Here is a 26,394-nt window from a genome sequence, read left to right as displayed (position 1 = left end):
AAACCTGCTGAAGCACACCACAGAGCTCCAACAACACACGATCGTAACCTCGCAGCAATCCTCCACTCTTCAGCAATGCTAACTCTGTGTGTTCGTGTATGAATGTGACAGTGTACGTTTGTTGTTTGCTCGTAATTGGGAGAGAGAGGGCAATTGAGAATGGATATTTAGCTGAGGGAGTGATGGAAAACATCACATTGAGGCTTGTATCTGTTTACAATAGCAACAAAGCAAGTGTCCAATGTGTGTACAACGTGTCTGGAAGCATGCTTTCCCCGTACCGCTATCATCTGGTGCTGCCGTGTCATTCTGTCCAATGGGAAACAGTGATGCGTTCACTTGGCCTCACAAAGAACACTAACGTCATGCCATGGTAGGTGCATTTGATTGGTCCCTGTTACATAATACTGTAGTGACCACAGTGGTTTTAAAGGAAAAGGATGGGAGACTGTGAGGAGACAGACAATTTGACATTTTACACCCATTTCCACTCTTTACGCTAAGCTAGCTTACTGGCTGCTAGCTTACTGGCTGCTAGCTTACTGGCTGCTAATTTACTGGCTGCTAGTTTACTGGCTGCTAGCTGTAGCTTCATATTTAACTTACAGCTATGAGAGTGGTATCAATATTCTCATCAAACTCTCAGCAAGAAAGACATTAAGTTTATTTCGCCAAATGTCAAACAAGCTGTCAGACAGATAGCAGCACTGATATCACCTTATCAAGTTGTTATGGCTAACACATTAGCACATAGTAGTATCATGCTAATGTTGTGATGGCCCATTATATCGAAACCTAGGCTTGCGTGTCCAAAAAATATCCCCTTTTTACCAAAAGCTCTTAAAGCCCATTTATCCAGAAAACAAACTCCCATTGTTCTGAAGGTCCACTGCTGCCAAAAAACAAATTATTAGTGCAACAAACAGGAACATATTGTAACTAATTATTATGCAAAATGAAGTCACCAGACCTTCCCGGTCACACCATTTTTTTCCTACCATGGCAAAGGCATGACCTGCCCTACTATGTTTCTGGTTGGCTTGCCTGGATAATCTTAACCTAAAGTTGACTAATGTCACTACTCTGGGCCTAAACCTAACCAAACAAACCAACAAAGGCAACAATAATAAGAGGCAATGGTCATGCCTTCTCCAGTAGGAAAAAAATAATCGAGAAGGTTCGTTGTCACTGACTGTAAATGAGGTTAAATATCTGCCTGGAGCTGCAGGATTCAGTGACAAGGTTCATGACTGCAAGCAACACCTTTAACATGTAGTCATTTGATACAATGGCAATAGAACATACTGACTGGAGTTTTAATGATGTATCTGAGGCTCATGGAAATGTTCTCTCACTGCATAAGAATCTGCATTAGTATCTGAAAATATGACTGTAACATATGACACCGAGAGACTCAAGTCGACTGAGTTACTTTATCTTAGCTCCAGTGAGAGAGTAATACTACTCAGTCAGTCTCTTCTATACTGCCTGGGGTACTTCAATTATGCCTGCTGGACCTCTTTCACGTCTGTAATTTGCATTAATAGCCTGTTGGTGAAAGTGAAGAAAATAAAGAATGTCTGTTACAACATGTGTGTGCAGGATGGAGGAAAAAAGAGAAAGAAACTGCTTCAGAAAGTAGAAAAGCATACATTTTGCACATAAAAGTACTTCTGCTGCAGGAAGGTGTAGGTGTACGGCGAGAGGAAAGGGGGAGCCTGGGAAGTAAGGTGCTGAGCTGAGCAGAGATGGATTTCCTGCCTGAACCACTTTATACACACGTCGTAACGTTTAATTACCCTGTGAAAAAACTCCTGGACGGACTTCGACATCGGTAACTCTAGAGGGCCTTGACCTGAGCGCCGCCCCGGCTCTTTCCCGACAGCCCTGTTTTCCTTCTGCGCTCTGGACATGGTTCAGGCTGGAAGTGACGGGTCCAAGGAAAGAGGCAGCTAGAGGGGCCATTAATATTTATCTGCTGTACGGCAGAAATGTAACGTGATAAACACAAAACTTGACACGGACATAAACAGACACCGTTATAGTAACAGAGAGATCAAAAGTTATGACTGTTCTGTTTTATGGTCCACGAGAATCAGCCATGTGCTGCCTGCCGTTACACTCGTCATATTAATGTGATTTTTGAGATCTGACCATAAAGATTAGATTTTATGTGATCACATTAATGTACGCCCACATTTGGCCTGAAAATGTCTGTTATATGTCTCCCCAGGCTGTATTTATTTAAAAGAAATATGTCTGGACAATCTTAACCCTCACACCTCCGATCCTCTTCATTTCTCTTCATCACTCTAAAATATGCATCGCGGTCAGATGGTTATCAGACTATAAGCAGAACTCCTTTCACAGAGCGGGCCTGACCCCTTCCAGGGCTTCTTCTTGAAATCTCGAAAAGCACTGTCAGATTTCTGGGAGGCCCGGGCCGTCACTTAATACTTCTTGGCATCATTGGATGATAAAATGTCATGGCTGGTTACGGCCAATGGGAAACTGGGACCGGCGGGGACAGTTACAGGTCTGTAAAGACATGAGTCAGCGTCTTAAAGACAGAAATAAGAGATGAGAGAAAGGAAGCTTTGTGATTAAAGCATGGGAGAGACTTTTCATGCCTCATTTACGAGGCCCTTTTTTCATCTTGTTTTTCGGTACATCTGGATCTAGAGACGTGTGCGTGTCAGCTGACAAAACACCTCGGAGGCCCAGTTTGACCCCTGAGACTCAACTTATGTCTAATCAGCAAACTGAGTCTGTGCATTTACAAAAAGATTGAACTACTGGTGCAGAAGGAGACACGCGTTCAGCTGGATTCACTATAGGAGTGGCAGAACATTTGTGCTGGTTTATTAAGGAAACGTGGTGGTGGAAAAGCTTCAGTTTTAATAACCTGTGTTCTAGATCTGCGATGAATTAGTGACACGTTTTAAGTGTGTGGTCATAAAATTTGAACTTAACGTGGCATTGGCGAAAGCATTCAAGACATCAGTTTTGAGTTTCTCTTTTTTCAGTTGTTGGTTTGAATAATTGTATTTTTAAATACCTCTAAAAATGATTATCATTTGATCAGTAAATAATCAAAGTTTTTAAAAGTGTTTTTTAAATGCCCTAAAGTCATTTGATATGCATTTCTATTTTTAGACTAGTTTTTTATTTCTTTTTATAACTTGAAAGTTCTCCTTGAATGAACCTAGAGGGCAGCCCCAGTTGCGTAATTAGCCTCGGTCGTAATAAATCAGACACTAATCACATGCAGATTGTGAGCGCAAAATAGAGAGAAAGTGCTCTGCTCTTTTATGTTCGTGAATCTGGCCCTCGTTGCCTTCCTGAGGCTTTTACTGAGACTTCTGTGTTAACTCTAGGTGTTTGTGTTTGTGTGTGTGTGTGTGTGTGTGTGATAGTTTTGTTCATGTTATAAAGTATGTACGAGTACTGTATGTAAGAATCTGTGTGTGTGAATGTGTGTGTGCGCATGGCGGGCTATAACTGTAGTGGTTCCCATCACCTCACACTAGCTGTCAGTTGTGTTACACACAGCGCTGCAGCCTGTAGGTGACCCCACACACATGTTCACCCTGCGGTCTCTACAGGCCAGGTAGAACACACTGCAAAGCGAACACATAGCTGCCGTACTGACGGGCAATCTGCAAAACACGAGGCTGCATTTGAACAGATATTAATGGTAAATTCTTATGAGGCAGAACAGGTGAGCAATGTACATTCAGTTTGGATTTTAAATACTGTTGCATACAATCACTTCCCTATCTTTTCCAAGTTGAAATGCTTTGCAAGGAGCTGTTAATAGTCTGCTTACTGTAAGCTGACAATGTCTGACGCTCAGACATAAGCACAGTCACAGATTTATCCACAGAGTTTTTTATTGGCGGGACACAATCCTTTTTCTTTTCTTTTTTTTTACTAATTTGAAAGAGAAATGAGAAGAAAACACATCCTGAGACAAAATCTCGAGTTCACGAGTTGTGGCTGACATGGCTGACGTTTTTTAGAAATGGCAGAGGCCATGGACGTTCATTTGTAGTTAAAGGAACAGTGTGTAGTATTACGGGGGATCTATTGGCAGAAATGCAATGTAATGTTAATCATATTTTCTATAGTGTATAATCACCTGAATAGTTGTGTTTTCATGACCTTATAATGAGCCGGTTATACCTACATACAGAGCAGCTCCTCATCACGGAGCCGGCCGCCATGTTTCTACAGTAGCCCAGAACGGACAAACCAAACACTGGCTATAGGTAGGGCCATTCGAGCTTCCACCTTTTTGCACCAAACAGTACAGTGCTGCATCAAAGCTTACAACTTTGCCTTATTAGTATAGAAATCATATGGATGCTATCCTGCAAATAATAAAGCATAAAACTATAATGTAACACCTTCTTAATCTTAAAAGTGATCCTCTGTATTTTCAGTTTGCTTTTGACAAAAGCCAAAAGAATATCTTCCAGCTTATTGCCTTTGAAAAATACTGTCATATCTTATCTGTACATGTATTAAGCATGGCTAATACCTTGTCATAGGAAATATGTTTTTTTTTTTACTTTCCTACTACTCTACTCGCCAACTGCTTTTTTTAGCCTAAGGAGTTGGATTGGGTTCATTTGCTTTCTAAAGGTTCACATGACTTTCATTGTTTCATAAACACAGAGTGGACAGCAGAGGGACGTATCAACGGTCCTTATTTATTCATCTACGCACACTTCAGAGGACCACTTATTTAAGTATTATTGCACAATTTCACTCCTCCATTGCAGTCATAGTTCATATGCTAGCTTACAGTGTTCAGTCCATGAGCGTGCACACACACACACACACACACACACACACACACACACACACACACACACACATATATACATACACGTAGCAGCTGGATGGTGCAACAACAGCCTTGTCCAAACAGTACAAAGAGCAGAGGGAGCAAGAAATGCTCAGAGGAGGGACCAAGGCATTCAGCATTAATCACACACTGTGGCACACACACACACACACACACACACACATATGGACACACGGACACACACCCTAGAGGCGGTACCAACCATTTTCAGATGCACAAGCACAGACACAGTCATACAGTAAACAGACACCCACCCACCACCTGTTTTTGTGGGCAAACACACTTACATGTAAACACACACACTTCCCTCAGGACACACTACACCATTCAGGAAACATTAGCAACATTAGCCAGGAATGCTAATTGAAACAAACAGCTCATGGTTTCTTCATTTTTGAGGTGGGAGCTGGCTGTAATTGAGACTTCTGTGTCTCTGTGTGTGTATGTGTGTGTGTGTACTTGCAAAGACACCCAGTTTTTCGTGCCAGAGATCTGGGAACCATTGAACACTATTATTGTCCTGTTTTTTCTCCAGCTTTGCTTTCAAACACAAAATAGAGCAAATTGTTGGCCATAAACACACATTAGTGCTGACAGAATCAGTGTTCCAGACCAAAGCAAACTAGATCTCTCTTACACTTCACAATTACATGCAAACACACACTCTCAGCTCCAATCAGAACGTATTTGGAAAGACCTCATTTAATGCAAAATAGACATTCACGATGGAGTCGCTGCCTTGATGACAGTTTAAAGAAACATCACATAACCAGCGCGACAAAAGGTCAGCCACCGTGGCCTTTTGAAGGTAAACTACTTCATCCTAAACATCCCCCATGCGGTATCTGAGGCTCCCTTACCTGCACCAAAAGCAAAGAAGTATGTCTGGTTGGGATTTCTCTGCAGCAGGGCGGACACACGGCGAGCCATTCGCTCGTTGCGTTTGTAGATGAGCTCCTGGCGGAAGTAGCTGTCGATCTGCAGGGCGATCGTGCGGTCATGAGCTGGCAGGGAGCTGTTGATGAAGTGAGGCAGCTGAGAGAGTGAGAAAGGCAAAGAAGGAAACATTTTTTATTTAAAAACATTTATGATAAAAATCCACAGGAGAATAAAACGCACATGAATCATGTAAAGCAAACATCAAACACAAGAAGAACTGATGTTAAAGAAATCGAGAGGGATATAAAAAAAAAAAAAATGAGATGGAAAGAAAGAAGAGGACGGTGTTAGTGACAACCTGGCAACATGTTCAAGCTTGTGTGAGTGAGAGACCTGGCAACCGGGAGTGTTTGTGACGTGACAGCTTGACAGAAAAGGACCAATGTAGTGCTCTACCGGTTTTAAAATGAGAAAGCATCAATAAACGAGGAGAGGAAGGGAGGAGGACGGGCTGTCTCAGCACATTTTTGTATGTGACGGCGTTTCCGTGTGTGTGTGTGTGTGCGTCTGAGGTGGGCGCACTGAACGAAAGGCACGTGCACTGCACCCACCAGTGTGAGCGTGTGAATGTGTGTTTAATTGCTGCGTGATTTATTAAGAGCCAGGCAGGCGGAGGCGGACCACGCTGGCTCTGCGCCACACTTGGCTGCATCGGTGGATTCAACAGGCTGTTAATCTGTGAGGATGAGCGGGGGTCGGCGGCGGGGGTAGCCGGGGTCTGTCCAACTCACACACACCTAAACACACACAGTCCGTCTTTACTTCTTTCACTTCCTGTCATGGTATCGTTGTGACTGGATTTGACTTTTCTGGCTCTTTCTCTTGATATATATATGCAATAAAGTATGAAATATTAGAGATAGGTGAAATCCCAATACGCCAGAGTATGCTTCATTTGGTTTGTTACTTCTTCTCTTGGCTTAACTGTTTTTACTGTTGTGGTGCCACAAATGATGCCTAAATATGTGTGTGTGTGTGTGTGTGTGTGTGTGTGTGTGTGTGTGTGTGTGTGTGTGTGTGTGTGTGTGTGTGTGTCTGAATACTGAATACATGGGGGGATTTATTGCACCACATGTGAACAAGGTGCATCCATTCATAATTTGTATCTGACACTTTTTCTCTCACTCCCTCGACCGCCCCTCAGTCTGTTTCACATGATGGTCGAAAGGTTCTAATTCAAACCTGCATCGCATGTTTATTTATTTCATTCAGGATGTGCATCAAAGGAGAACAGATACGAACTTTACACGTCCGTTTACGGGTTTTTTTGTGGAGCACAACTGCATAATGTGGAAAAAGTAGTTTGAAGCCTGGACGTCTTGATATGTTGCCCTCAAGTGATGTCACTTGAGTCAGTGTTGAAGCTCACCGGCCCTCGGTAGTACCGCTCCGCGCCTCTGACTAAGGCAAGAATCTTTGACCCGACTGTCGGCAGTCGAGTGGCATTATGGGTACTGTAGGCACCATGCCATAGAAGACGAATGTGATCTCTGGTTCTGCTGCATTCATTTTGCAATGCTGTATCAGTAGAGGATAGAGTTGAGTCAATTTACGGTTTTGCCAGTCTGGTCCGTTGTGAACGTGAACTGGTTTGATTTTACGCAAACCAACTGAACTGGCATTTGTGATGATGTGGCGACGGCGTCACAGCGCTAACTGGCCTTGAGTTAGTAACGAGACATATGACAACATTCTAAACGGACTAACAGAGCCACTAGTGTCTGACAGGCCATGAGCAATTTACTGCCGGCAACATGAAGGAGACGGAATTTCAGTAGCCGCGGCCCGCAAGTTATGTTTGTGTTCTATAAAGTTAATGTGTGTTTTTTTGGGTGATGAGGTGTCAAATGTGACACCTAGTGGTAAAATTAGGAATGGCGGTCAAGACGGGCGTTAGGTTTAACATCAAAATGATCTGAAAATATTTTCACTGGCCCAACCCTGGTGGAGTACTCTTATTAAACACATTCACACCAAATGTGTGCGGTCGGTAAATACCAGCGTGTAGGACGGTGACATTTTGTCAGGGAATATAAAACAGCTCTGTTGTCTACTTTGTCACGCCTCCACAGAAAAGCTCTATCATAGTTTTGCTTTAAAATGATCACAGACCTCCAAGTTCTGTGAAATGTCCTATTATTAGGATAAGCTTCTGCAATTTACAAAGATTACTTTTGAATGACCGCGATGTTTTCTGCCACAGTTTCACTCTCATTTGGCAGATTGTTCATTTCAAAGACCTGCAAATCCAAATGGTTTGTGTGACATAAGCCACATTGCTCACTGCTCTCTACATATACTTACTCGGCGAGGAAAGAAAAGCCAGAAAGAAAGAAATTCACACAGATATCTATAGCCTGAAGCCTTGTGTTGTCTGTCTGTGTATTTTCAGGGTGCATGACCCGGGTTCATTCAGACTGACAGGGGCTCATGATGGAGAAGTAAAAAGAAGCCGAGTTAAAGAGAGAGAGAGAGACGGAGCTTCATCATTGCTCTAAACGAGTGAGGGTAGCGTGAGTGTTTCATGACGAGGTACAAAAAATGTTCGGTCGGAGACGGGTCGAGGTGGGAGTGTAGCGGTAAACGCAGATAACTTATCGCAGGGAAGGCCATTAGCTGCTCTGTATCCCGACCCGCACAGGAAATGTAGAGTGACAGGGAAATATTTCCTCCCTTCCTCACCGCTGGTACCCCTGCTCTGTCAGCAATTTACTGTCTTGATGGTTTGGCTCTTTGAAGTCCTTCTGTTCTCTTATCTTATCTTTCCTTTCTTTTCATGTCCCTTCCTTACCTTTCCCTTCTTGTCCTTTCATTTGCCTCCTCCTTTCCTTCTCTATCAACTTTCATCTTGGTGCTCCAACTGCACTTTCAACTTTCAAGTGAACTATTCGATTGCAACATTTTGCAATTCTTTGAAGTTGCTTTTTTCCTACTTGTCTTCTACCTTTCACCTTATTTCTTCTCTGTCTCCTTCTCTCTGTCCACCTTTGACTTTATTTCTGTGATGGAAAGCGTTACCCTGTCCTGCACAGAGGCCCATCATCAACCGCTTTCTAATATGACGGAGATTGAACTGGGGGAGCACCAGGGGTGCTGGATTCGGTCCTATCTATCAAAAAACACCTGCTTTTTTATGGTGCTTGGAAGTTCACACACACACACACACACACACACACACACACACACACACACACACACACACACACACACACACACACACACACACAGAAACCTGCTATAGATCAGCAGTCTACATGGCACCACAGTCAGGCGTCTGATTGCTCTAGCATGTGCTGGGGAATGTTAATACATGTTATCATGACATGAGGACCAGGAGGCAAACTGGTATGATTTAAAGCGCTCATGCAGGAGACAAATGTAGCCGCGACTGCAGGTGAAACTGTGGCTAACAAGCTCGTCACGGCGCCCAGAGAGACGGCGATGGTAAAAACGTGAGGAGACGTGTCTCTCGTGTAAATGATGCTGAATCTCTGCAGTGTATAGCGGTGAGCGGAGGTTACATGGCGCGTTAGGTTTAATGACACTTGAGGATCAGTGAGGGAGGTTGACCCAGCATAAGTGACTTATGAGGAGGGCTTTTCAGTAAATCATTCGAGGGTGGAGACGGAGTGAGAGCCACTGTGTGTGTCAGTGGGTGCTATATATCGAGTGGCCTTTTGACAGCTACAGCAGAGCTGGGTGTGAAGCCCGACGAGGAAGGCCGTCGCCGCGGGAGCAGAGGCTATGTTAGGAAGCACAAAGTTAGAGGAGGTCAGATGGCGTATTTACAGCTGGGTCCAGAGCTATTAAAGTGCCAGACTATCAAGTAACCCGAGCCTGAGAGAGGGATTAAGAGGGCAATGTGCAGTTTTGCGGAATTGATGTGCAAGCCTAAAAGTTTGAGGTGACGATGGCGTAATGGCAGAGAAGTGGGTTTGAGAGGGCTGCCAGCTCAAATCAGGGGTCTGACAGATTTGGGTTTTTGAATACCGTTAAGTTGTTTTGGACTTAAGCTGCAAGTATAGCTGGTATTTTGTGTGACTATTTTATAATATCAGAAACCTCACCATCCCTTATGTCCAACGAAACAAAACCAAAAAGCGACAAAGATTCACTTTCACAACACTTAAGCGAAGGGAGGCTAAACCGCTGCTCTTGGTTGTCCCTGTAAAGTGAATATAAAAAAGGGAAAGCAGAGCACAACCAGGACAGGTCGCCAGACTATCGCAGGACTGACACTAAGAGACAAAAATTCATGCTTACATTCACAACTACGGGCAATTTAGAGTCATCAATTAACCCAAACTGCTCGCACCTAAGGTATTTGTCAATTTGTGCAGATTATTGTTACTCAACACCTACAAAGAATGGATGGACGTGTCTGATTGCCGTCATGTGAAGCGTTTTTGGAAACGATCTGAAGAAACAGCAAGACATTTACAGCGGATTGTTGTTGGACCACATACAACTTTGTAAGTAGGAAAATATGGGAGATAATGTGAAAAATTAAGGATTTTTTGGCAAAGTGCATCTATGGCGTTAGATCATTTGTATTATGTTTGGCAAGCCGCTCATACTCATTTTACGATCTTCACGTTGGCCTTTTTTGAAACTGGCTCTTTTATTAATTGAATCTTTTAATGAAGCTGCAAAAGGGACCGTATAGCTGAAAGGAAAGCGAACAGGCAGTGATTCTTTTTTTATTTTGGGATGAACCTTAGTCATCCAAAATCTAAAGGAGGAGCCCGACCTGTGAGGTGTCGTGGTTGAAGATGATGGCGCTGAGGTCTCCACAGTTGTAGTGGGTAATGAGGTCCTCGGTGGTGTAGGAGCCCTGCAGGATGCCCGCTCGCACGCCCTCGTGCTGCAGCAGCGTCTGGTTCAACGCAAACAGCACCTGCAGGGAGAAAGAGACAGGAAGACAGGAAGGGCGCTGTTACTTTCTCCATCCACAAACTCAAAGTTTTTTTTTCTGCTCTGCGCTCAAGAGGAATTTGTCATGGAGCGGGAGCAACTGTGCAAGCGTGGCCAGTGTTCCTCTTTTAAAATCTAATGTGACGTTAATACACAATGAAGCCGCTGTTCCTGCCGGCGAAATATAAGTTGTTCTGCAGCGTTTTCATTTCTTTCAGGATATTTTCATACACTTTCCATTCAGGCTGACTACAGGTAAAAGCAGACCACAAGAGACATGGCAAAACGCCACTGACTTTCTTCTGTAGGAAGGAGAAAACAGGGGAAGAAAGGGAGGGCTAGAGAGAGAAAGAGAGAGAGAGAGAGAGAGAGAGAGAGAGAGGGAGCCTTTAAAAACAACCCTTCTTTCTCTTTCACCAGGCCAGGGTGCTGTAAATTTACAGCAGCCATTAAAATCAAAAGTAAACCCTCTTTAGAGAGAATTTATAGTGTGCAGCCGCCAGCCAGCCAGCCCAAGAACTCTGCAGCAGTCCTCGGCACCAGGGGTTAACCTAGCTGCTCCCGCCCTCCACAATCCCGCGCCACCTCTGACTGGCCTAGCAGGCGGGACCGAGTTGTCAATCACTGTTAAGCTCTCTTACAGGAGATGTTGCTTCTCTCTGTGTGTACTACGGATTTCACACTGTTCTACAGTGCACCCGGTGAGACGGTTTGCGTTGACTTGATCAGAACAAGTGACTCAGCCCATCACGTCTTCAAACAGCACCCGACTGATCCATGTCTATGATCCTAATTACCAAGAAACCCTGACTAGCGCTTCGGAAAAATACTGCAGGGAGAACGTCAGCATCCCAGCCCAGATGATTTGTGGAGCAGCTTAAGGCCGATACAGCTGCACAACTGATTGAGCCCGATGTCAAAAGTCTGGGTCGTAATTCACACAATTATGTTATGTTTTCTTAATCATAAATGCCCATATCGTGCATATTGAGTGTTTCAACTCCAGGTAACCCTCACGCTGGGATAATCACAACCAAGCTCTAAGCTCAACCTTGTGACTCCCTCTCTCTCCGTCTCTCTGAGGTCATTGCTAACCAGTCTTTGTAGGCTCAGCTTTTGCTTTAGTGAGCTTCTTTTTCTTTTTCCACATAATGCAGAGAGACAACGGATGAGCTAACGGCACACATCACTCTCATTATCCTCTCTCATCTTCTCTCTTTCTCCACTTTCTCTTCAGAAGAGTGCTCATTCTCTTGTCATCTGCCAGCTCCTTCCTCCTCCTGTCCAACCCGAAAACCGAAAGTCTGATCTTATTTATTCTTTTTGACATCTTGCTGCTGTGCTCAGCGCCACGCTGTCTCTCGGCCAGAGGTGCGTAATCCAGGAAAGAGTCTCGATCAAATCTGTGACCGTTTCCCAAACCCAGAAGCCCCCCTGCTGAGTGAGTTATGGCACCATACCTCATTTTATTTTCTATTTCCATCCCACGCCAGATTGTTTTAAAGCTCTAAAATCATGGTTGAGGTGTGATGCCAGTGCCCAGCGAAGCCAACACTGTTCGTTCTGCCTGGCGGCTAACTAGCTACAGTAGCTAATTCTGCTTCTGCAGTCGCTGATTCTGTTCCAATGAGTTGCCACTGCCCCGAGTCCTTGACCCACGGGGCTCTTTGCCACGGCTCAACGGTTTTTCCAAAGGAAACACCAGAGCGGGCCCTGGGTAGAGTGAAGGGCTGGAGCGGGCAGAGCGCACACACACACACACACACACACACACACACACACACACACACACACACCTGCCAGGCTGTTTGTACTACTCCCAGCTCCGGGAGTTTCCCTTAACACGGCAAACAGCACCAGACATGACAGACAAGAGGGCGCACTAGAGGATGCATGGTTAGAGCGGAGGGGTTGTGTGTGAATGATTGTGTTGTTAGGGGAGTTGTTATTTCAATATTGTCCGTCTCCCGGGGAAAGAACATCTCTGCAGCTGTAACCATGGCGCCTGAGTGTGTGCTGGGCTGAATGAAAGAGCATGTCAATCACTGCGGGAGAGGCTGAGGGGGGAGAGAGGAAAAAATGCAAACATTCCCAGTGTGTGCGTGCTCGCATCTATACGCGTGGATATGTGTGTGTGTGTGTGTGTGTGTGTGTGTGTGTGTGCACGCACGTGTCGGCTGACGGAGTGGGTGTTCTCATGCTGGAGCGGTCCACTCACTCTTTTACAGCCCGGCCTTTTCAAAGTAACTAACATTGACTTCTCTCACCACATAGTTTACTACTGCAGGTCTCCTCTCTCTTCTAATACATGCGTGAGAAACAACCGTTGTAATTAAATGAAAAGCTTTGTAAGAACAAAGCTGGAAGGAGCCGAGCACTGGGATGGTTTTGGAACCTGCGATCTTGAGGCGTAGCACTCCAAAAATTCATTAGCGTGCGTTGGAAAGAAAACAGGAAAAAAAAGGGGTAGGGCAGGAGTAACATATAAAAAAAAGAAAGAAGAAGAAATCAGGAAGATATTTTATGTTTCAGAACATGTGATTTATCAACATGTGTGTGCATTGCAGCAATTGACCTTGAAGTGCGTTAAATCCTGGCTGTTTGCTTGCAAAAGTGTCGGCTTGTTTGAAGCTTTAACGGGTCTGAAGCATGAGTAGGTGCCGATGACAAGGGGCTCTTGTCGACTCCATCACCCCCCTATTATACCTCCTTAATCTGAATCGGAGAATGTGAGTGATGGAGAGTGCTAAAGGGCTTTCGAGCTGCGATACAACAGAAGGAAGTGTCAGACTGTGGAGGCCAAACACTGAAAATATCGTACCCTTTACAGCTGTAGGAGGCAAAACAATGAGACACTAAAACACAATGCTGCACACTGATGGAGAAAGAAGAAAGGAGCAATAGCAGGAGAGCAGGAGCAGAGAACAAAAAGCAGGAGAGAGGTGAGAGTGTGAAAGAATGGTATAAGACAAACAAAGCCTTGTTCTCTATGAGAGGAGCATGTGCTGTGCAGATGGAGGTGATTCATCTACAGCTCGGGTGTAGGCCCGGCATGGGCACCGGGTATTACCAGGCAGTCAGGTGCTTGAAAGCACGATGGTGCGTGCCAGCGTCAGGCAGGAGATCTGAGAAGGTTTGTTCCTTCACACAGCTCCCTCTTTCTCCCAGCTTTACCCAAGATATTTCTCTCAGTAGATCCATCCATCTCCTTGTTTTGCTCACTTCACTTTGTGTCCTCTCAGGTGTTATGTGTAACATAGGACAGGAATAAATTACTGCTTTCTTTAATCGTCACAATGGCTGGCACTATAGGAAGTCCCATGAGTGGCGTTACAGCGATGGCCGCCACTCTTTGTGATTCAATACAAATGCTCTGAATCTCTTACTTAGCACCTTTAAAGTTATGCACAGCCGTGTTTTGAGCTAAATGTTAATGTTAGCATGCTCATTCTTCCGCGAAGATGCTGTGGGTTAGCGCAGCGTACCACTGGTAACGCTGTACGAGTGCAGTGCAGAGGTGGGGGGCCATTACCTAGCCGATGGTGCACAACACTGAGACTCACATGCACTGAAATGCAGCCGTGGCCGGCCCGCCTATGTCACCATAGCACAGAGACGCTCAGATAACAACACACACGGAGCGAGAGAGACTTCATTCTCTGCTCAGGTAGACTTTACTCCACAATATCTTTGCAAATAGCTGTTTGCTGCTATATCAATGCTCTGAATCCAGTATATGGAACATTGAAAAAATATTCTGGCATCTCTGAATTCCATCCATTCAAACATAATGGGGAATTCCGCTCTTTCTCTGTCTTTATCTCTGGTCATCCAATCAGCCCCTGATGAAGAAGAACAGTACAAACAGTTTAAGGTTTGTGCTGTTCCCCTCCAGCGCTCTCGTCTCCCCGAGAGCCGCTTGTGTTTCATCGCCTGAAAAAGAGAGGATCTAGACCCCTGACCCAGGACACGCACTGCTGGGTTCCTCTGGGCCGAGTCAGCCTCCCCCACCTGGGCTGCAGACGATAAGAGGGGATTGGGTTCACAGCACCCTGGGGTGACTGACGGAAAGGGAGAAAGGGAGTTGAAATAACATCCCGGGCAACCCAAGAATAGGAGAAGTGCGATAGCTCATCCCCGTTCCCCGCAGAGCAGCCCCCCCCCCCCCCCCAACCCCCCAAAAAAGGGTGGATACCAATTTGTGTGAGTGTACTGTCCCCTCCACAGCCACCGCCGAGAGTCATGAGAGATTTCATTAAAAAACACCCATGTGTCCATTGTTGTTTACCCTGTGCTATCTCAGTATGACTTCACGCTTAGACGTGCATGTAGCAGTGGCAGTGGGTATTTCAAAAGCCTGACGTTGTCTGACCTTTTAGTTCACGCTAGCACTGAAAAGCACCTTGAATACATTAGGCTCGAAAGACGTTGTCACACAAGACCACATCAAAGTTGTCTGGACAGTCTCACATGATAGCTTCACTGTTGTGTCCTACGGTGCTATCAACAACCCGCTCCTTCGCATTTCTCTCCGACGGAATCGTGTAATCCGTCTCGCCCTCCATCGTCGGAGCGTTGCCAAAATAGTTTTACAGCCCTTCGGCGCCTTTCTGCGTGTATCGTTTCCTTATTTGAAGGTAGCACCGCTTTCAACTTTATCACATCTGGCATGAGCTATGGCAAGCCAGAGCCTTGCTTTTTTTCAAATGTATATACAACCACCCATAAGCACACACGCCAATACTTGTACACGCCACATTCCTCTTTGGGCAATAACCTGAATACAAACCACATATTGCAGAAAATGAATGAGAAGACATCTCAGACAGCGCCGATATTGTGAATATTGTGTCTCCTTTGTCCACTTCCTTTCTGTCTTCTCTCATTCCCTCTCTTTCTCTGTCTCACTAAGTCTCTCACCGGGCCTGGTCTACCCCCTGTCTCAGTTTAGGAAATCCAGGGATTACCAGAGGGACAATCCCAGTGGCAGAGGCCTGCTGCTCCCATCTTCCACAGAAAGCCCCCTATCCCCCCCCCCCGTCTCCTGCTTCCTTCCGTCTTGTCTTATTCCCTCTCTGAGGCAGGGGGTGAGTGTCTAATGATGGGAAGTATCCCACTTTTAGCTTGGAATGGTAAAACTCTTCTAAACATCCATCACCTCCTTGTCTTTTCCTCATCCTTCATTCCTCTGAATAAAGTTTGCTCCTATCCGTTACCATCTCCCCCTTTCTCCGCTTGCTCTTCTCTGCATGTTTATCTTCTTTCCATCCATAAAAACCAGACCTATCTGCACCCATACACACCACATACTGTATACGCCCCTCCAGTCCCCAGACTTAATAAGAGTCTCTAGTGAATAGGGGGGGGGTCGCCCCAACACTTGTCCACAAATAAACCCCGCTGTTTGACTTGGCAGTGCTGCCGCTGCGCCAGTCATCCCAGCTTTCCTGCCTCCCCAGAAAACAGAGAAAATAATAAAGTATCACTTGATCCGGACGGACAAAGCACACAGCTGGTCCCTCGCCGTGAATGCCCACAAGCAGAAGGTGTGAAAGAGTGGCGGACAACTATAGAAGGAGGTTGTGCTTAATTTTGTGTAATGCCCCCATATTCTGCTGAAGTGCACACACAGCTTGTGTGATGATGTGATTATTTGTAAGGAGGATTCACATTTTGCTTCAGGAATTAGCTGTTTGTTGTAGTGATAACGCACCGTGTTGTTTACTTGTTGCATTGGCTGGACTGAGTTAGCAACAGATTGTTGTTTCAGAGCAGGAGGTAACTTTTCAGAAGTAACTTTTGCAGTACAATAGGAGAGGACGCAGTAAGTTGGGCTGGTAGTTCACTTTTTTCCGACAACTGAAGGGGGGTCAGAGGGCCAAGGCTTAAGAGTCCTGGTTTGCTATTAAACAAAATGTTTGGGAATGGTCAGCCTTTTCTTTTTTTCCCTCCACTACCTATGTTTGGTGTGACTATAATATAATTTGGCTATTAATGGTTAAACAGTCCCTTAGCTGTTAGGGTAAGTATCCTCTTAGAATCAAGGAGAACTAAAAAAAGTATCAAGTAGATGTGTCAAGTATCATTTTCATCATTCTTAATGGTGTAATCTGCTTTATTTCAAGAATCTGTTGGGGGGGGTTTTCTAAGAGAGCACGGATGTAAATAAACTGCACTTGAAACAAGTTAAATGATCTCACCCGCCCTCAGATCCATCAGATTTATTCAGCTGTTTTAAGGCAAATAAGATTAAAGAACTTGCTAAGATCTACACCAGATCAGGTCACTCTCACCGCATCTCCCTCAAAGCTCGTAGTCCTCATCACGGCCTCCTCTAATCCTAACACATTTCACAGTCGGCTCTTTTTTTTTTTCCCGAGGAAAAACTCATTGAATTCCATCGGATTTATCCGGCTCCCATTATGATGTGTGATGCTATCCAAACCAGATGAGCCGGGTCTTCTCCGCAGCATGAGAAAGGAGCGAGCAGAAACAGCCGTGTATGTTTAAAACATGCCTCCGCGGCCCCTAACCAGGGTCCGACCACTCTCTCTTATCTCCCACAGTCTGCTTTGGTCGGACTAATGGCTTCAGACAGAATAATTCCCAAAGAATGATTCGTCCTTTTGTTTTTAGGTCCGGCTGAAACACGAGAGCAGCACATAATCTCCTGCATGAACATAAATTATGTAATGGGGGTAAAAACTGGGTCCAGATTGAGAAACAGCAACCATCCAAACTGTTAGTAGGAGCTGGTCCAGGTGATTGAACTCATTTCTTTTTAAGAGAGAAATCCTTGCTGAGGTTTCCGTGTGTGCGTGTCAAGCACTCATGCAGCCTTCAATCATCACACATCATCGTAACAATGTTCAAATGATGTAATGTCTGTCAAACAGATTTTTTCCTCTGTGAGTTTGTGGGAGCACCTCAGCCAGCATCCAAGACTGAATTGTTCTTGTTTGCACTATTTGACAGGCAGGCTGGATTTCCCCTGCAGAGGAGTGGACACTTTAGTAGCATTGAGTGTAACCTCAGCTATAAAAGAAGCATATTTCATATTGAAGGGATACGATTGAAAGGTTTTATGTAGGAGTTAACATCTGCATGTTGCACATGTGTGTTCCAGTAGAGGAGGAGGAGAGAAAACGTTAAGTGAGAGAGATGGAATAAAATGAGAGACGCGGCAAGAGGGAGAAAGAGGAAAAAATGTAAGAGACACAGTGGGGTGGTGGTGGTGGGGGGGGGGGGGTAATGTAAAAGTATCATAACACTCCAAAAGATAAAAATAGGCCAGATGTTTACAGTTAACCAGGAGAGGTAGAAAGAAGAGAGGAGGGAGCAGACCCATTGCCCTCCTCCTCTTCTTCTGTCTAACAGGTCTGGAACACAGCTGGGCAGTTATGCCCTCCACCACCTCCCCTCTTCATCCTCCCGAAGCCCCTCCATCCTCAGCCCTGTCCCCGTCCCTCCGAAAACAACTCGTCTTCCATCAATTCTCAAACCCTCAATCACCAGCCTTCCTCCCTTTCCCCACCCAGGTTATGCGCTCTCAAGGACAAATCTCCAGAGTATGCCCTTCATCCCTCTCCCACCCGTCCCTCGTTCTCTTTTCTTTCATTCGGTGGTCGGCTCTCCTTCCACCACTGCCACTGATCTCTGTTTATTTAGCTTTCATGTCTTGCCTCCTTCCTGTGCTCCACTTGGTACACACTCACACAGACAAACTTGTAGCTCACTGCCCGTCCGCATGCATGTGGACACTGTGTGTTTGTGTTTCCATATGTGTCTGTCTTCACTAAGGAGTTTGTCCAAGTTGCACAGTGCTCTGTCTATGGAGCTGCAGAAAGAGGAGTAAGTGGACCAAACTTCCTCTCCTCTCCTCTCCTCTCCTCTCCTCTCAAAGACTCAATACTGAAGCTAAAGCGGCGTAATCCCACACAAGCACACCATTTCACGGCAAATCAGAGGGAGAAATGTTCAATTTCACGCAAGCGCATTCAGCCTGCAGAAAAACAGAGAGAGAGACGGAGCAAACTTGAAATGTGTACCTTGAGATACAGCCTGTGAACAAGAAGTATACGTGTGGGAGTGAGTGTAATAAGAGTTTTGGGGTGGGGGGGGGGTCACACTATAAGTGAGGGTCACGCTGCTCTGTCATTTCAAAAGCTTTTGTCAGCACATCCATGAGGAAGCAGAGTCCAAATTGTCTCCCTGATGAGAACAAGCTGCCTCAGATGAAGTGCGGAAAAGAACACACAAACACACACACACACACAAATGTATACAACCTTCCCAACTATTGCCAGCACTTAACTGTGGGACCACCAGAGAGACTTCTGATATGTTTGACAGATATAGAAAGTAATTTTAGTGTTGGAAAATGTTTAATGGCTGCATCCTTTCTTACAGTAAGGAGTGGGAGATTAACCCCCTGCCATGCCACATTCTGTATTCTGCTACTGGTGAGTCACGCTCAGGAACAGGCTGGGTTTTGTTCAGGGATGGAGTGTGTGTGTGAACCATAGACTGCGGTGGTCACCCATTGGTTTGCGGACTAGTTTTGAAGCCTTGAGTTCAGCCTTTTTGCCATCGCCATTTTGTTGTTTTTTTCCAACCAGAGGTGACATGAGATGGTGGAGTCAAGTACAAACAAATGCTTAATAAGACAAAATAAGACATTTTGGCCACTAAAATGTTACAATTAACTCTCATTAACATAGACTACACTGTGAAAGGGTTAAAGTTCTAATATGATCAGACAGACAACCCCCGGACACCATGGTAGCGACCTGTCAATAACAAAGAGATACTTGAAAACCCGGTGCGTCTCATGCAGACACACATTTCTTTCTCTCCTCTGTTTCACTCTCTTTCCGTGTGAATGAGAAGCAGATGAATAGCAGACTCACAGTCAGTCTATAAGGATACTGTGCTGGACTGACTAGAGGAATCTTGATACTCCTGAACACTAAAAGGACTTTGTACGGAGCGCAGAGGAGATTTTCTTTTAGCTCAATCCGCTCCAAATTCTTTTCTTTTTTGAAATTTATTCGATACATATTTGTTGGCATTTAGCCCTCACAAACATTTTCACTGCGATCAAAAACTCTTTGCTCTCGCCGCACAGAAAGGACACACCTGTATTACCCGGGCTGTCTAGCGGCAATCAAATAAAATTAACAATTCATTTTTATTAAAGAAGCTCATTTAAAGTGATGAAACACTTTAATCAAATTGAGAATTTTGTTCAAGGACATTTGAAGCTTTATCCGAAAAAACTCCAATAGAAGCTTTGAATGTGGTAGCTAACAGCCATAAGTAAAATACAACGCAGTTTGTCTGTTTTTTGGAGCGAGCAGTGAGCAATTTGAGCGGCTTTGAGCGCCGCTCCTCACCTGTCACTGCTCATCATTGCTCACTTGCCGTACTATTCGTATGGTTTTACTCACAGTCAGTCGTCACAAGCACTGGTATTGGTACCAGGTAAAAGGATACCCAGCCCTACTTCAAGAGCTTTGGGATAAAAGGACTAGAACAACAACAAAAAACATGTATGAACTGAAAAGAATAATGAGATTTATGAAGTTAGGACAGTAGCCAGGCTTCCAATGTGCTTCTCTTAATTACTGTGGTTCAGAAGTTTTGGCCTCGCTATGCTGCAACTAATTAACTGAACCTGTTCATATACTGACAACTAAAACAGACATCAGGCCTGTGCTGAAAACCGAACTGAAAAGGAATTAATCATTTTTACGAGAAGCCCATAAATGATTCGGCCTGCATCACCAGAGCAAATCAATTTGGGAAGAGGGAGAGAGTAGGAGAAAACAGGGGTTTGTGTGAGTGCACGAGTGTGTTTGCTTGTGTTTGCGAGTGAGAGAGGAAATAGAGACGGTATTTGTGCCTGTGTTGGAGGAAGACGGAGGCCAGAAAAAGAGGCAGCCAAGCCAACTTAGAGACAGAGCAAAACAGACAAACAAACAGACAGCAAAACTCACAGAAGCAGCGAGTGAGAGGCGGTGAAGGCGGAGAGAGAGCCCAGTGATAGGACATGGGAAATAACTCCACTATGCTGCCAGTGGTTTGGACGGCCTGTGGTGGAGGGGATACAGTAATGCTGGCCGTAGATTATTGGCTCTTCCTCTAGCTGGCCTTGACTATGAGCAGTGCTGGCTGTCACATCAGAGACGGGGGCTTTTTACTTCCTACATAAGACTCTCATTATTTCATAAAGCTGCAGTTTAGGCACTCGGCTCTGTTGATTTGAGCCTACGCCGAGGCTTAAAGAATGTTTTATCTCTTTAATTTATTTACAACCTTGATTCATGTTTCTGTGCGTACACGTGTGCTCGAGAGAGAGAGCAACCCGTTCTCATTCCCAACACGTCGGGACGCTTTTTCGGGGGTTAGAGTTCCAAAAGTTAAGTACTTTACCTAACTTAAAGTAAGTTATTGTTGACTTTTGGATTTATGTGGGACACAAATAGCAGTAGTCTTATTCTCTGTTCCCTTGTTGTTTGCGTGGCTGCTGCGTGCATATTGTGTGTGTCTGCATGCGCCTACCAACAGGAGCTGAATTGTAGTACAGCGCAAGCAGTGAATTAAATTTCTGGTGCAAATGTGAATATATTCCTTCATGAATCAAGAGACACATATTTCCACTACCAGTTTTATTTTTTCTCTGTCACATTCTTGGCTCTTCCTTTATCTCTGTATTGTCTTTGTTATCAGGACTGTGGTGATGTTACTGCATGCTAACCTGAAGCCTCTCCATGTCTGGAAATACTGAACCACAGCTTGCTAACCGCCACCAACTACTCAAGAGCATGCGTATACATAATTAGATGTCTACGGCAAAGGTCTAACTATACTGTCTTTGTTTCGCTCTCTTTCTTTCTTGCTGGCTTGCTTGCGACGCACACACACTTCCATATTCATGCAACCTCCAGCCGCCCAGAGCTCTCAGCCCTGTAGCCTCCCAGGGAAAGTGCTTGGTATGAAGAAATCCAATATGATTAAGACTATGATTGCTGCCTCTAATAGTTTTAGCACCCCATACCCTCTATTAAGGAAAACATTGGGTTTGGACCACAGCTCAGCATAGGCTTCTGACAGATGGGATCAGCCTATGGGAAAGACCCACAATTCAGTGTTTCTGTGTGTGTACAGTAGGTGTGAGGTGTACATATATGGACACATATATCTGTCTATGTATGTGTGTGTTTCTGTGCTTTTCCTGTGTCTGTCAGTGAGACTTATGGTGTGTGTGTGTGTGTGTGTGGGGGAGGGGGGGGGTATGTGTGTGTGCATGTGATTGTGCAACCCACACTGCTCAAGGGCAGACTTGGTCAGCCATACTGAGGGTTTGTGGTCAACAGATCACAGGATTGTGGCTTTAAATGAGTGCTGGATAAATAAGATTACAACTTCTGCAGTCTGTCTTCACTGGAACGCAAAGAATAAAACCTTTTGGAAAAACAGCTAGTAAAGGAGGTGGCAGGGATCAGCACAATGCTAAGTGTTGTATAATGTCTATAGCCGAAACAATTTCTGTGACATGGAATTCAATAAATATATGCTTTTCTTACCTTAACTCAGACATTTTAGGCTGTTGACCAATATAGTTTCAGAGACTTTTTCTTCCAAAGATCACTTTTAAAGTGTTTCTAAACCTTTAAATAAAGTTTTTTAAGTAACCTCAATCTTAATACCTGGCCACACCAGAAAGTGCAACAGCGATATAGTTGGTGAACTATCAGGCTAACTGCTAACGCTCTAGCTGGCTGGGCTAGCGCTAGTCCAATGCAGTAGATTGTCTCTATTTTATCTCCACTCATTTACTCCCTCTGGTATTTTGTTCACCCTTGTACAACATTTTGTTCAATAAAATGTTATTGAGAAGCGAAAATGAAGCTCTGAGTTAGCAAACGCATTAGCATGTTAAATTAGCTTGTTTGCTAATCAAAGACGTGTTCGTACCATCAACTCTTGTCTATGAACTGTCTGTAAAGAGTTTCTCTTTTGTGGAACAGTTTATACTCCGTCAGACGAGGTTAAAGCAAAGAGAATGGTGCAACACAGTCAATAAACGATCCTCCATCTTGGACTCTCTGCCTCTGCATCCCCTCAAAGGTCAGCTTACAGGACAGCTTGCTGTTGGTCAGCGGCGCAAATTTGCAGGTCAAAGTATACCTCAATTAAACTTGATGCAAAAAAATCATCGTGGATTTACTTTGACCCGTGAGCGAATCCCCGAACCGTCTCAATTTCACTGGAATGAATTGGATCCGCCACCAAATTTTTCCCATTTAAAATGCTGGTGCGACCACGCCTTTGAGACAAACCTTTACTCTTAAACTGAGAGCGCAGGATTGCAAATTCACTCTACATGTGGACAGGCCAAGTTCCAAATTTGAGTCTGGAAAAACCGCAGCTTTGAAAAAAGCTGATTAAAATCGAAGGTGCGGTTCCTTTCAGAAGCCAGTCTGATGGTGTGGAGACACAGAACAGAGATGACCCAACATGTGCAGCCACAGCACACTTCATGTGAGCACAGTGCCCATATGTGCACACACTACTTCTTTGTGACCCTGGCCTAACCTTAGTGTTATCTCTCTCTCTCTCTCTTGATAACACTCCCTGAGACGTCAGGCCAACTGTCTGAACTGAACTGGCTCCGGAGCCACAGACACACACACAAACACAAGCAAATCTCCACTGTCTCACATCCACACACGCATCCACACACCTCAGCTTAATGGTCTCGCCACAGAGGAAACAATTTCCTACCAAAGCTGCTGTGAGTTTCCAGATCTGTTTATCTTTTTTGTTTATTGTAAGAGATGCCCTCTTTGTTCCGTGCTATAAAATAAAACCGTAATTGACCAAAACTGAACCTAATCTTGGTGCATTAACCTGTACTGAAAACAATAATCGCTTCATTATTCCCTTGTCTATTTATATGTGTATCACTGGTGGTATTGTCTAAACATACAAGGGCTTTTTTTTTTTTCGCACCAAGCTCTCAGTTTCCATCTCACCACACTCCCTGCTGGGCCAAAGCCTATCTTAATTAACACCGGGACTTTACTAGATCACTGTTGGTTTAGTAACAGCTTCACATCGACTGTGACAGTAATTAAGTGCTGAAGTCGAGGCTGAGGCTCCAGTGTGTTAAAATGTTGTGTGTCATACACACACACACACAGACAGACAGACAGACAGACAGACAGACAGACAGACAGACAGACAGACAGACATGATGTTATCGACTTGCGGGTCACTGAAAACAATATCTGTCAAAGGCAATTGAGTGGAAATGGAGCCACATCAAGCAGTGCCACAGTCTGTGTGTGTGTGTGTGTCTCTGTGAGTGTTTATGTGTTCGCCTGCATGCATGAGTGTGTGCCAGTGACCCAATCGGCAGTGTGTGGTTACGGGTGAGTAGCCGTGGTTTCAATGGCTACACACACACACATGCACACACACTGTCAGAGCTCGCTGACAGATGCCTTAAACAGTTCAGGGTTACAACAGAAGAATGGAAAGGAGTGATTGTACTCTGTAGCTCCCACAAATAAATACCCTGTCCACCACAGCCATTGTTGTGAAAATACCATAAAGGAAGTAACGCACAATTAAACACACACTGGTATAAACTTACATACACATACAAACACATCACAGACCTAAAATATAAAACAAAATCCCTCAGACGCACAACTGACGTTTACAGGCCAGGGGCACTATCTTTCAAATAACAGGAACAAGCTCAAGAATGTTTATCCCGCCAAAACAAAATGCTCCCTCTCCCAGTTTCTCTTCTTTCTTCCCGTTTCCTCAGGCCACCATCCCTTTCTCTCCGCCTCATTTCCTCTCCCTCACCGACCCCCTTGCTCTCTGTGTCCGCACCCCCACGTGGTTCATTTCGGGCCAGGCTGGCTGGCAGTGGCTATGGCAACACTCCCAAGAAGGTGGTTTAGTCAACAGCGAGCGACAGACCTCCTTCTCTCAACCTCCGTCTCTGGCAGCGAGGGGACCTCAACTTTTACTGCAAAGATCCCAGAATGAACGTATGAGAGGAGATTAAGGGGACCGCTGAGGAGGTGAAATGGGAAGGAGCGTCCAGAAGACTAAATACTGTCAACACTTAAGAGAGAAGACAATTAACTCAGCGAACCCTCCTTCAAATGTGAGTCATATTAGGTCGAGTGCCAGTCGCAAGTTGTGCTATAAACGAAGCCTGGAAATACAGATTGTAATGTTGGCTCATGTTGGCTGACCTTTTAAAGAACTGTGAGCCAAATAAGAAAGCTCGGAAGAGACCACGTCATTTATGCACGGGCAGATTTAATTATTTAGTCAAAAGAACTATTGTCAAAAATGATGACTTAATATGCCAAGCAAACAAAGGGACACATACAGCATATACTAGGGTTCCACGCACATGCAGCAAAGAACCTCAGTCAGATTCCAACCAGGGATGATGCAGCTTTTGTTGATGATGCATTGCAGATTTGCACCATTGACCACCTATAAACCATCTTGCCTGTGTAAAGTCCAAAATGGAAGGATGTGATCATACAAGCAGTGTTGTGGAAGCTGTCACTATGTCACCAAACCTCCTGCACCGCTCATTTCTGTTTGCAATTTGGACTCCGTCATTTCTGGTTCCCATTTCACAAGGTGTTGAGGTTATTTTGTCTGCTCTCTGAGGGTGTAAGTGAGCAGCAAGTTGGGATGGCAGGTGAGGACAGCACTGCAGGATAAAAGTGGAGTAGAGACGTGAGGAGATGCAGCGCTCTGCTGTCTGGCTCTGGTGTTGTGTCGAGGGTGTGATGGCTTGTGTCAGTTAACACTTTCCCCTGATGTTTTCCACAATGGCGGACGAGGTGTCGGTGTGTATTTGAGAGTGTGTATCGTCCTCGGCGCTGCCGGTGTCGGCAGTCAAAGAGTGTAGCGGTGAACAACGCAGACGCACACATAAATAGAGCCGAGTCCTGGGACGGGTGAAACAGACACATGTTTATCATTGAGGGGATTGGTGGGATTCCTTTCATGTGAAAATGGCTGACTGTTCCCTCGCTCCCAGCCTGACCCCTCAGCTGCCTTTATCTCCCTCTCGCCTCTCGCTTTCGCTCTCCCTGGACAATTTCTCTGAAGCACTTTCTCGTCTCTCCTGACTCCGACCCCTTAGCCTTCATCTGACTTTTACGCCCATCGTATTCCTCTTCATGTCTTTCTTCCCGTCTCTCTTCCGCTACCCTTCTGACCCATCTGCTTTTCATCTGAGCGCCGATAGACGGAGCGGAGGGAGCTGGTGGTTGCGGCTAGGATGGAGTTAGCTGACGGGGATGGTCGGAGACTGACTGATTGATGCATGTGAACAGTGTGTCCGTGCGATTGTGCGCAATCCTACACCCGTCGTCACGTGTGTTTATGCGGGGGCATTCCTGCATGCATGCGTGCGAGAAAAAAAAATGAGTGAGTTATTGAGCTTTACCAGGGATGTTTGCCTTCTCATAATAAATGCACACAGATATTTGGCATGCTCCGACCCCACCCCCACCCCCAAACCCTCGCAGACACATTTACACACAGCAGTTCTCAGCGCGATGAGCTGTCAGTCCCTGTTAGGCTTGGCATTCTCGTTAGCACGCGGTTTGGAT

General features: G+C 45.1%; 1 protein-coding gene across 1 annotated transcript in view; it reads right to left on the bottom strand.

Moving 5' to 3' along the window:
• The window catches only part of trabd2b (TraB domain containing 2B), a gene marked incomplete at both ends in the record, with an annotated part of 56,971 nt that overhangs the window by 12,249 nt on the left and 18,328 nt on the right, over positions 1-26,394 (bottom strand). The window contains 2 exons of the mRNA XM_079158645.1: positions 5,734-5,908; positions 10,563-10,709. Coding sequence (XP_079014771.1) covers positions 5,734-5,908; positions 10,563-10,709 — 322 coding nt within the window. The remainder of the gene's footprint in view (positions 1-5,733; positions 5,909-10,562; positions 10,710-26,394) is intronic.

This window comes from Pholis gunnellus, assembly GCF_910591455.1.
Source record: "Pholis gunnellus genome assembly, chromosome: 4".
Lineage (NCBI taxonomy): Eukaryota > Metazoa > Chordata > Actinopteri > Perciformes > Pholidae > Pholis > Pholis gunnellus.
The sequence above is the reverse complement of the archived record's forward strand: the minus strand, read 5'-3'. Positions and strand labels throughout refer to the sequence as shown.